Genomic DNA, 12,399 nt, shown 5'->3' with positions numbered 1-12,399 from the left:
TGGGCATGCAGGTATTAATATTTCTGTACAACTTAATAGACGTAAACAGATAAATAAGGTGTCCCTGACAATTTGTAAGCAGCTTCTGCTCTTTTTACTACCTACTAAGCAGAAAAGCTTATTGGTAGCCAGCCATTTTATATAGGTTTGATCCTGCAAATTACAAAATATGTATTATAGGTACAGTAAAATCATCACAGGACCAATTGATCAGAAAACAACTAAAAGTATTCAGCTTATACTTTTTAAATTATAAGTATAATTACAGCTTGTACTTATTATTTTAGGAATTTCTTCTAAAAACCAGTTCCATAATGGGCTTGTTCTTGCACAATAAACATCCTGGCATAGCAGTTTCATTAAAAAAACTGTGTTTTCTTAAACGTTTCAACTCTGCAACAACTCACCATCAATATGGTGTAGACACACTTCACCTCGGTGAGGTCCGGGGTAGTTGGAAGGTCTCCCATATACCTCATGGCGCACTCAAAACATTCCACCGCAAGCTGGTTTAGTTCCGGGTCCAACTTGAGCAGAGACTCTGAGATTGGACTGGGAGAGTACTTGACCAAGTCCACCTGCGATGGAAAAAAAATATATCATACTTCTTAAAAAAACGATCAGTCAAACTGTGATAGTTTGATCTCCCCACAGAGATTTTCCCGTTTTGTTCATGAATTAAGTCAATCGTCTTGATTTTATGTGACTGTCCATCTTATTGTGCAACTGACCAGACTAGAGATACGAACTTTGGAAAAAAGCTCTGTATACTTGAGACTTTGACGTACACCATTTTAAAACAGTGTTTACACAAGATATTGATTTTTCAAAGTGTCAATTTTATAAACAATTCAATGTATATATTAATGAGAGCTAACCATGTATTAATATTTGGTTCACTGTTTCATCAATAAGTAGTTTGTCATTCATCACAGAAGGCAATAGATCAGGGCAATGTTGCATGATAAGATAATCAAACCCGTCAGTGGCTTTTTTTCAGCAAATATCCAATGTAAAGTATCTAGTCAAAATCCATTAAGGGGTTAACCCTCTAAGTGTTAGAAACAATGTTGCTAGTAGCCGTCAACTGGTATACAGGCTTGTCACATTATTCTATGACACTCAGGCTTTCAATTTAAGTCTCAAAATCATACCATATTTAGGGTTAGCTAAGGAAATGAGCATAATCTACCTGTTCTTTCCATGTCCAGTCTCCTCCCTTTTTGTGTCCTTGGACCACTTTCAGAGACCCGCTGATGTTCCCATCCGGTGTCTTCAACATTTCAAACCTGAACAAGCCCAATTCTGTCAGCCAATATCACTAGTTGTTTTATCATTCCATAACGGACATGAAAATAAAGTTTTTATAAGTATTTTAGGAGTTAAGAAATCTTAACAAAGGTTTGTAATGTATTTTTATCCTACAACTATGGATATATTTTATTTTTTTCACAATTATGTGTCTCAAAAGGGATTGACATTAAAACATTATGCACTGGGGCGCGAATCCTTCGAGGGACGTCCTATCAAAGATTTAATACATAAATGAGTCAGTCTAATTAACCTAGAAGTATTTTCTAAGTTTTCTTTTCTGTATGGCTGGGATTTAAAAATTAAAAGATGAGATTTGGACTCTCTGGTTACCCTGTATACAAACATAATAAAGAGACTAACTACACATTGCATTTCATAAACATTTTATAGCACAAATATTTTGTATAAATATCACAAAAACAGAAAATAAAAAGAGTAATGGGTACTTTTTATCATTCACTAAACATGTCTGATATTATTTTGCTTACTTAAAGTAACACTTACTTTTCTGGACTCTGTCGGAAGTGGTGCATGGCAAACTGTAGAAGCGAGTGTTTCCCATCATCTGCAACCTGAAATTATTATAATGACAGTTAACATGAAAAAACAATAGCAAGGACATAAATAGGCCAGTACCAATGGAGATAAATTTTACTTTAATTATAAGTAGCAAAGAATTGAAATCAAAGCCATCTAAAACCATGAAACTTTTTAAATTCAGAAACACCACTGACCATTTGACTTCTAGTTGACAGTCTATTTTTTATGTCACTTAAGGGAATATTTAAAAAAATCAAAAACTGCATGATTTGCAATAACTGTAACAATGCTTATGATATATTGTAACAACAATATTATATATAATAGTTTTTGGACACTCATAACTGGTAACAGGCATTTCCAAAAGTTCTATGTGACTCAATTAGCTAACACATGACTACAAATTAAAGCATTTGATCTATATTTGTTTATATGTCTGTTTACAGCATAAAAATCTTAAGTTTCCAATTAATAATCTTTAAATATTGTCAATATGGTGTATATTGTACTATAACAAATGAAATTGGTGGACAACTGTCATGCCATCAGTCTCTGATGATGAATAATTGCTGCTATAAGGGTTAAGATTTAAAATTTTATCAATTAATACCCCTCTAATTTTAACTATTCTAAATATTTATTTAATTGTATAGTTATATACCTCCTATGATTTTACTTACAACAGGTTGTGAGTGATGTTGGGGACTTTCTCTTGCCGGAGTAATGAGTCTCACGTCAGGCTGCCAACCTGTAAAAAGTAAAAAGAACATGATAAAATCATCTGTACAGCACCTTGCTTTATTTACACATGCTGCTGTTATGTTTTAGTGTTTATTTATTTTATCTTTATTACAGGGTCTGTTTAATAAGTATCGGGACTAGTTCCAAAAATTAAACCTTATTGCAGGTTTCATTATGTAATAATCAATTAAATTACTTAATAATCTTCAAAATACATTCCTCCTAAATCAATAAACTTAGTTTGGCATGTCTGCCACTCGTCCAAAGCCCACTGTAGGTCAGTTTCCAGAATACTGTTGAGAACCTTTGTCGTCACCTCATGAACTGCCTCGATGGGGTTGAACCGATGTCCTTTGAGCTCCCCTTAATTCGCAAAAACAAAAAAAGTCTGATGGAGACAGGTCTGGGCAGTAGGGGGAGGAGGTGAGGCAATGTTGCCACACTGAATTTTGCCAGCAGATGCCACATAACAATTGCACCACGGCACGACACATTGTCATGGTGAAGTTTCCAATTCTTCGCAATGGCTGGTCGCATGCCCATTACACAATTTGTAGGTGTTTCAGTACTTGCACGTAAAATGTACGTATTTACGGTCATTCCAGTAGGCACAAACTCCTTGTAAACAATGCCACTATAGTTGAAAAAAAAAACAATCAGCATGGTTTTAATTTTGACTTCTGAGCTTTTTTCCGACATAGGTACCCCTAAGTTTGCCATTCTGATCTTTGATGTTTCCGGGTCGTATTGGAACACCCATAATTCATTGCCGGTGATAATGTTGTCAAGAAAATCTTGATCTTCCTGAACCCAGTCCAAAATTTCTTGTGAAATTCCCAGCCACGACAGTTTTTGTTCCTCGCTCTAGACTTTTGGCACCAGCTTCTTGTACACCTTCCTCATAGCAAGATCCTCTGTTACAATGGTATGGACGGTTCTGGTTGAAAGGCCGGTCTTCTCACTAATAAGGGCGATAATTAAACGCCTATCAAAGTCCAAAACTATTTCACTTTGGCCACCTGAGCATCGGTTCAAGCGGTCATCGGGTGTCCACTCCTTAAACATTTTGTGTCACTCTAAAACTCTTGTGCAGCTTAAGGCATCACCCCCGAAAGCCTGCTTAATGAATTCAAGAGTCTCAGATGTGGATTTCCCGAGTTAAAAGTAAAACTTCAAAGCGTAGCGTTGCTCATCGGTCCACTCCATGCTGGTGAAATGACACCATAAAAAATCACCATGTCTCAAAAATCCACCTCATGTCTCAACTGAATTACGTGCGCCTGGTGATGGGGGACCACCACCGACGCCGACCCCACCCAAGCCCGATCACCTGGGGGGTTGATGACCGAGGCCGACTGGTCAGACCCTCTCCACCGTTGAGGATACATACAGCGAACCAGTCCTGAAACTTATTGAACAAACCCTGCATGGTCTTACAACTTTTGAGTTTTGTGGCTAATAATGACTCAAGAATATTCAAAAAAGTTTTTTTAGTTCATTAAAACAATTATGATAATTTATAATTATTGTTTTATTAAATTTTCTTAAAACGTAACATTCTATTTTACACATTTGTAGAATTTTCAGTGATACATGTATTTAAAAAAGTTTTGAATACATAGCTAAAATACTACGATTTTATAGAAAGAAATGAAATTTTACCAAAAAGCTTATCTAAGATAGTGAAAGAAAACTATACATTATTTTATTGATTAGTGGTCTATAAAATTTGACATAATTTTTGTATATTGGAATTTGTATAAATCTTTAATGTTTATGTAGTAATATAATAAATACAAAGTTTAACAGTTAATACCTTTATGATCTGCTGGTCTGGTGCGTTCTTCCTGTAACAAAATGTTTTTCTATCAAATGTTTTTTGTAATAAATAAATAAATATATATATATATATATATATATATATATATATACATACATATTTATTACATATGTATCATTTTAATAATAAATCAATCTGTTTTGTAATAAATCAAAACTACCCAGTTCCAGGCAATCCTGAATAATATCAACCCATTCATCCCTTACCATATCATAAAACATAACATTTTGTTATTGATTCTGGTAATTTTTTTAAATTCATGAACTGAACTGTTTTTTAACATCCCGCAGAGTCAATGTTATCTCCACTTACATGTCTTGCTTGATGTAGTTCTCGGTTGATAGTAGTGTTCGCAGCACCTATGGCTTCCCGTGTGAATGCGCCCAACATGGCGTCGAGTTGGCGTGCACGTGGTGTATACAGTGGAAACCTCTCACCAGAGCTCAGTACCAGCTGTATGGAGCCTCCGCCCTTGCTAACCATCGTATCTGCTATTTCTTCCAAGCTGCAGAACAACCAAGATAGGTTAGATCTTATGCTGCCATGTTATAAGTAAAAATAAAAAATGGACTACAGGACAAAAGAGTGACATTACTTAATCAGTTCAGAAAACAGGTTTCTCAATGCATGTTAAACATTACAAGAACATCCAAAAGTTTTATACACTGAAACAAAACTTTCTTTTTATGAATATTGGTCTAGAAATGCTTTTTCATGAGTTACATTGCCTCTAAATTATTCCTCAAAGTTATTGTCTTCAAAAATTAGTTATTTGAAGGTACTTTGATGTATAAACCTACATTTTGATTAAAATAATGTACAGTCAGTCCCATAGACCAATCACCTTTCATCTGGTTTGGGTGGTGCTGTTGCTTTTGAGGAAAGCGATTTTTACCTTAATATTTACAAGATTAAAATATGGAACAAATTTTGTATAAATTTTTTTGTTATAACAAACTGATCTTGAGGAAATTAAGATTGAAGTTTTAAATTGTAACACATTATTAAATATAACATAAAATATTACTGAAATCTATACTACACAGACCTCATGGTGTCTATCTGTGTGTTACTCAATCATGTAAAAACTACTGACCAATTGTACTGAAATTTTAAATGGACATTCATTGGGTCTCTGGCTAACTCATAAGCCTAATCTTATTTTGAAACTCCCTCCAGGCTACACGCGATTAGCCTTGAAAGCTCTTTTTTTAACACCCATTATTGATTATATTTATGGACTTGGCTAAATCAGCAGATAGTAAATGTGTTTTTAATCAACTTTCAAAGTCAATAATAATAAGTACAATCATTTAAACAGGTGACAGTTTATTGTTATTCATCTTTCAAAGTCAGTTACACTTCATTTTACGGGCAGACGCATTTCTTTGTCTGGGTTTATTTTGACTCCGATTTTAATCCATCATGAGTACAGTAAAGTACAGTAAAATTCCATCATGAGTGTGTTAACTGATAAGGTAAGGACTTCAGCTTTAGTCCCTCTTTAGACTTAGGATTTCTCCACACTGGCCTGAAATAGTTTAATTGTTACTGAAATCGTTGAAGCTATCAATAAAGCTCATGAAATATTTGAGAGAAATAAAGAAATTTCAGAGGTACTACTAAAATACAGTTTAACTCTCCAACTTCAGAACCCAACTTTAAACTTAAATCTAAAATGGATCATGAGGTTGGAATACCTTTCAGTGACTATCACTTATCTCAGAATGTTTGGAATGCCATTTTAAAAAAATATGCTCATGGTGTCCCTGTTTTTCGAAATGGAATTGCGTATGAAGCCACGGGTAACTGCTAGTATATTCTAAAATAATTTAGATAGGAATAAACAAGAAAATAGCTATTTCCTTTAATACCAAAACAAAATATTACAATTTTCTTGAATATAAAATGCCAAAATTTATCATATCTTAATAAAACTCTTTTTATCCGATTAGTCTCTGGCATATGTAAAGAGAGTAATTTTTATACATATTTTCAAGTTACCTGATAGTGTGTATAACTCGAAGATGGGTACCTTCTTGCCGTGCCAATCGAATACCTAAATGGCTGACAGCTAACATCTGTACATCTGGGTAGTGGTTGCCTCCCTATAACATAAATCGACTGAGCGTTATGGACAAAACTTGACCTTTTCCTGATTATTAAACTTGAATTGGCTTATGTGGTTCAATGACACTGTGACATTGTAGGTCACACAACGATTCAGACTTGTTAAAATTTACCAATCTGAACTGAGTGCTGCTTTCTAGAGTTAACATCTTTAACTGTAATGGACGATCCAATATCAGGAGACTATTATTGGAATTTATAACCATTAAAAAAAAATTCAGTTATTAATGGATTCAAAACCATAACTCAGTTTTTTCATACACTTCATGACAGTGTTATTGACATAAACATTGTAAAATAATCTTATAGGATTACTTGTGTTGTATGCTGTAAAAGCCAAGTCTAATAATGTAGTACAAAGCATGTGGAACTAACAGTAAACAATGGGCAGTTCAAAATTCTGCAAAGATCCTGTTTTTTGAGGCTCTAAAAAATAAGGACATATTTCTCAGTGACAAATAAGCTCACATAGGTTTAAAATAATATTATAATGTGAGGACAAATATTTTATACTAACAAAACAATAACAGAACATGTCTGAGCTGCATGTATTTGAAGTTATGACTAGTAGAGCGTTAATGTAGTATATTCCTAATTATCTGAAGCTGATATCTGTATTGTGAAGGATTAACAGCGTTGTGGTTTAGCCTAATCATGATAAGCGATAATTATTTAAAATTAATAATCTTCAACTTACAAAACCAGCTCATTCAAAAGACAGCTTATTCTATTAAAAACTAAATTTAAATTAATGATAAAGCTAGTTTCAAAGGTGAAATTTAAATCGATGGTAGTTTTGAAAAAGTAATAGTAAAAGGTATGACCTCTTTTGCATTTAAATATTTATTATGATTAATTTATATTGAAAATTACTCACAAGACATTCATTTATAAACAATGAATACTTTTATCTCTAGAACTGGCAAAGTTGAAACTCTATACTTCAAAAATGTATAAAAATATAGTTTTCATACAGTTGTATTTACAAGAAAATCCATTATATACAAAATTTAGGAAAAAGTATCTAAGTATAAGAATTGTAAATACAATTTATGTACAGTAAAACCACTGTTATCCATTCCTCATTTATCTGGATCAGTTTTACAGATTATAGAGAGCTCAACTTTTTAAGAGTAAACTATTTTTGTTGAATTTCCAGTGCAATTTATTTTTTTGTTAACACATGTTATATGTTCATAATATTGCGTAACAACACTCATACATCAGGCAGAACGACTTAGTTCCAATCCAAGAAGGGTCGAACCTGAGTTAGTCCACATACCGATATGGGTAAGATCACAATCAACAGAGCCATTCAGATTTATGGTATGCAATATGCCATATATTGTACAATGGGCTGCCATCAAGGCTGGCATATATTTATTGGGTAACTTTGTTTTCAGTTTGCTCAAGGGACATCAATTGGCGTTCAAGCATTATTTCACAGTGGTACAGTAGCTTGACACCACCAGCCCCTTGACCAAGTGTATGAACCAAATGCAAGAATGTGGGGTTCCTCTTGTACTGATCAGAATTATTATTGCAATTACTTGTATTAGTGTTGTACTTTTATTATTTGTAGGGTAAAATTAACTTGAAGCTTTTGTTATGTTACTTTAATCCATTAACAGAAATCCATAACAAAGCTTTAATCCATTAACTTGAAGCTTTTGTTATATTACTTTAAACCATTAACGGAATTTGGCTGCGAGTATCCCAGCATAATGAATGTTGAATTTCATTTTAGATATAAAACTAAGACATTCAAGACGCGGGATTTAAACAATATTTGGGAGTTAATAAAACAGAGAAAAGATCCATAGAACAGTACTTTGAAATACTACACTATTTTGAAGCCAACAAAGCATCTTAATATGATACAATATAGCTGAGATGCATTTAACACAGTAACTCCACCACTCATTGTTAAACCTATTGTCAAAGGTAGGGACACTGCAGCGCTAAAAGATTTAATTAGAATTCTTATGTTTGAGACTTACCGTAATAGGGAAGATGCGTGCAAAGTATGTCAGCCAATGCCTTGCCATATCCAACACAGTAACTCCACCACTCATTGTTAAACCTATTGTCAAAGGTAGGGACACTGCAGCGCTAAAAGATTTAATTAGAATTCTTATGTTTGAGACTTACCGTAATAGGGAAGATGCGTGCAAAGTATGTCAGCCAATGCCTTGCCATATCCAACACAGCACGTTTTGTAGAGGCTTTGTGCTTATCTGATTGGTAGTTGGCTGCTGTCACTCCGAACCTTTCTAGCAACTGTCAACACCCGTTACTGTTAGAACTATTTAACTTAGCACTTTGTATTTTACGCAACTTTTACATACAAATTGTAATTTATTGGGGTTTTAAAATCTAAAAATCAGGTTCTCTAGAGATATATTGATGAATTAATTATACATTTAAGCTAGATTTGAACAATTGGCTGTCATCTTGTAACTAATCTGAGGTAGATGTTATAATAAGTACCATTTTAACTGCTCTTATTTACAATATATTATGTCTTTATAAAAGTCTATCTTAATCTACTTTCAATCATAACATTCATCCACAGTTTGGTATATATAATTTCTACAACTGATTCAGTACTCACAGAAGTTTACTGCCTACATATATAATTACAGCAGAGCAACCATTTTGGAGTTATTGTCTTTGCTTTGACTCTTTTTTATTAAGTACATAAATAAGTGCTCAAGTAGTAAATAGGCATTAGATTTAAGCACCAAAGATGGTTATCAAATTATTCCCAGTGAAATACATTAAAAAGAAACTAGCGGCAAACATCCAGTGTTTGACACTGGGTGTTAGTGTTTTGAGCAGAAATGCTAGCCTTTTATAACAATTACTGTAATAAAAAATTTTGGTGATAGATGGTTGAGAGAAGTGTAACTCTGATTTCACCTATTCTAACCTAATCAATTTAATTTGTAAACATATCTTCTTCTAGGGTCCAAACCAATCCAACTTCAACAGAACCAATAACCAACATACCTGCATCATCTCGTTCCGTTCTTCTCGGTTGATCCTGGGAGTTTGCTTGTGGAGGCAATCATTGACGATCTGACAAAAAAGAAGATGGAGGACCAGTGGACTTGAAACAGTCTCCTTGGGAGAGAACACCTGGAAACAGGGAAATAATTGTTATGTTTAATATTTGTTTGTGGAGACAGTCACTGATGATTTGGCATGATAACGATGGAAGATCAGCAGTCCTGAGACGGTCTCCTTGGGAGATACACCTGGGAATATTGTAATATTAGTTGTTTAATGTTTTTTTTTTTTTTTTCACACACTCACAAACATATGAACATATAGTAATGTTGGTTTTGTGGAGACATTTTTACTGGACCTCAATGCATGATTTAATTTGTTTAAACAATTAATATAAAAATCAATAATATAAAAAGGTAAGGTTATAAAAAATTTTATTTCACCAGGCAAAGTAAGGGCTAAAAAAACCCCTCTGACCTGGAGACAAACAACTATATTAACCGTAATATCATAACTATATTTTAATCAAAAGAACATTTTCTGACATTTTGATATTATTTAGCATTGAAATAGAAGACATTTAAATTTATTGTTAGTTAACGGTACTACTACCTCAAAAGTTAATTTTGTATAACTACATATTTTAGAAAATTAAAGGAAAAGTAATATTTAAAAAATTCTACATCACACTCGAAAACATATATTGAGTAACAATACTATTTTAAATATAACAGTTCCGTCTGAGGTGACTGCAGTGAAAACTATTAATTAAATCAATGACCATTTGCATTTTTCCCATTAATTCTGTTTCTAGAGTTTGTAAAACAGATCTCGGAAAAACATGTATTATGAAACATTCCAGAATGATTTACACACAGTTTGTAAAAAAAATTATGGACCTTTCATGTTGTTTCTAGTTTTTTATGTTGTAAAGTTAGTATTGAGATTGTCAAACTTTTTAAAATGACTTGAGCCTAAGTCAAAGTTTGAATATCTCAAAAAATGTCAACTATACCATATTTTTATTTTACTGTGATCAAAGAATACACTTGTCCAATAGTAGAATAAAGGTCTGATTTACGTCAACACCAATAATCCTTGTGATCAAAGAATACTTTTGTCCAACATTAGAATAAAGGTCTGATTTACGTCAACACTAATAATCCTCATATCTATGTCTATCACCTAACCTCTTTCCGAACATTGAGCTTCCAAGCAACCCTGTTGTAGGTGAAGTGAGCAGCAGTGGAAGGAGGGTGTAACTTGGTCGCTGGGGTAGTTTCAGGGGGGCTGGGCACTATAGGCACAGGGTCGCTCACTGTACCCAGGAATTCTGATGATTCCTCCACTGCAACAGAGATTCAACTTTCAGTCAACCATGATAAACTTAACTATTTTAGTTATAGAGAATACATACATAATATATAATATAGTTATCAAAGAGTCCATCCTCCCTAATGAATAACTTTAGGTATAAAAATAAAATTTTGGATATTTTGGCTCTATAAGTAACTTCCCAATAAAAATGCTCTGTAAAAATCTGTTGTCACTTTAGAAAGACTAAACATATATTCTAATTGTTTACCTACAGCAATGTTACAATTTTACTTGAAATTAAAAAAAAACTTGTATTGATTGAAATTCAGTACTCAAATTTAAGTTAGACCTAGATGTTCTTGCGTATTTAATGGTAACTCACTATCTACAGCATCCGAATGAGATGTGGAGACTGTGAACATACTCTGGTCGTACACATCTCTGGTCACTGGCTGGATAGGTGCCATGTTGCTGGAACAGATTACTCTTCTTAATATTACTTGTATACTGTTTAATACTGCTAAAGAATTAACAGGTTGTAAATGAAAGAAAAACTAAGCAACTTGAGACTAATGAAGAATTAAAAGAAGTTTGTGGTGTATTCACGGGAATGGTCCGAGGCCAGGTCCTCCCTTCAACCATCTAGAAAAATAAAATCTTTTGACAACACAATATACTCTTACTTTTAATTTTTGTATTAAATCAAATTCTACATTTTTTGTTTATCTTTGTTTTAAGAAGACGCCATTCTTCTTTTAAGCCTTATTCTGCATGCCCTTGTGGGCCACCAGACTGTGTGAGGATATTATCAAGCAGAATAAGGGAAAACAGTCAATACAGTACAAGTTCAATAGCAGATAAAAAAATGCAATAGTTATAGGTAGAATTTGAACCTACATTATCTTTAGCACACATCCAAAGTCCGAAATCTTAGACCATGCAGCCATTGGCACTCCCAACATTTTGTATGTTTTTTTTTAGAATTTATATAAAAAACATAATAATTTATTTAAGAGTGATAAATTTGCATTACCTTCTTTTAGCTAATCCTAAGACAGAACAAAACTTTTATTGGTTCAGCAGTGCTGTAGATGTAGTGAGCTGCTCACAGTTTAATCATGACACTTGGAAGCTACATTAGAGTCGTAATTTAGCCTCTTATATTTAATTGTTATATAGTAGTAATTTAGACTTTATATTTATTTATTCAATTATAACTCTGTATTTATCATAAACATATTAAAAAATATCAGAAATCATTGGAAATACCAGGCATCAGCAAAATTTTATATTGTACATCGCTTTCTTTGCTGATATCATTGCATGTATTAAACTTGGGAATTGGCATTACAGCTAGAATGTGATTGAAAGGTATTCCCAGAGACAACTGTCATTCATAGAGAAGTAAATACATTCATTAGTTCACATTATCATCACAAATAGTAAATAGACATTTGTGTACTTTATTAAGAAGGTGTTGAGGACATATAGCTGATACAGTTTTG

At 33.2% G+C, this 12,399-nt stretch overlaps 1 protein-coding gene across 1 annotated transcript in view; it reads right to left on the bottom strand.

Moving 5' to 3' along the window:
- The window catches only part of LOC124354416 (unconventional myosin-XV-like), a 204,000-nt gene that overhangs the window by 21,453 nt on the left and 170,148 nt on the right, over positions 1–12,399 (bottom strand). Inside the window, 11 exon segments of the mRNA XM_046804850.1 lie at positions 408–578; positions 1,193–1,289; positions 1,819–1,886; positions 2,535–2,602; positions 4,412–4,442; positions 4,748–4,940; positions 6,440–6,543; positions 8,717–8,845; positions 9,578–9,706; positions 10,768–10,925; positions 11,277–11,365. Coding sequence (XP_046660806.1) covers positions 408–578; positions 1,193–1,289; positions 1,819–1,886; positions 2,535–2,602; positions 4,412–4,442; positions 4,748–4,940; positions 6,440–6,543; positions 8,717–8,845; positions 9,578–9,706; positions 10,768–10,925; positions 11,277–11,365 — 1,237 coding nt within the window.

The sequence above is a fragment of the Homalodisca vitripennis genome, chromosome 2 (assembly GCF_021130785.1).
Source record: "Homalodisca vitripennis isolate AUS2020 chromosome 2, UT_GWSS_2.1, whole genome shotgun sequence".
Lineage (NCBI taxonomy): Eukaryota > Metazoa > Arthropoda > Insecta > Hemiptera > Cicadellidae > Homalodisca > Homalodisca vitripennis.
The sequence above is the reverse complement of the archived record's forward strand: the minus strand, read 5'-3'. Positions and strand labels throughout refer to the sequence as shown.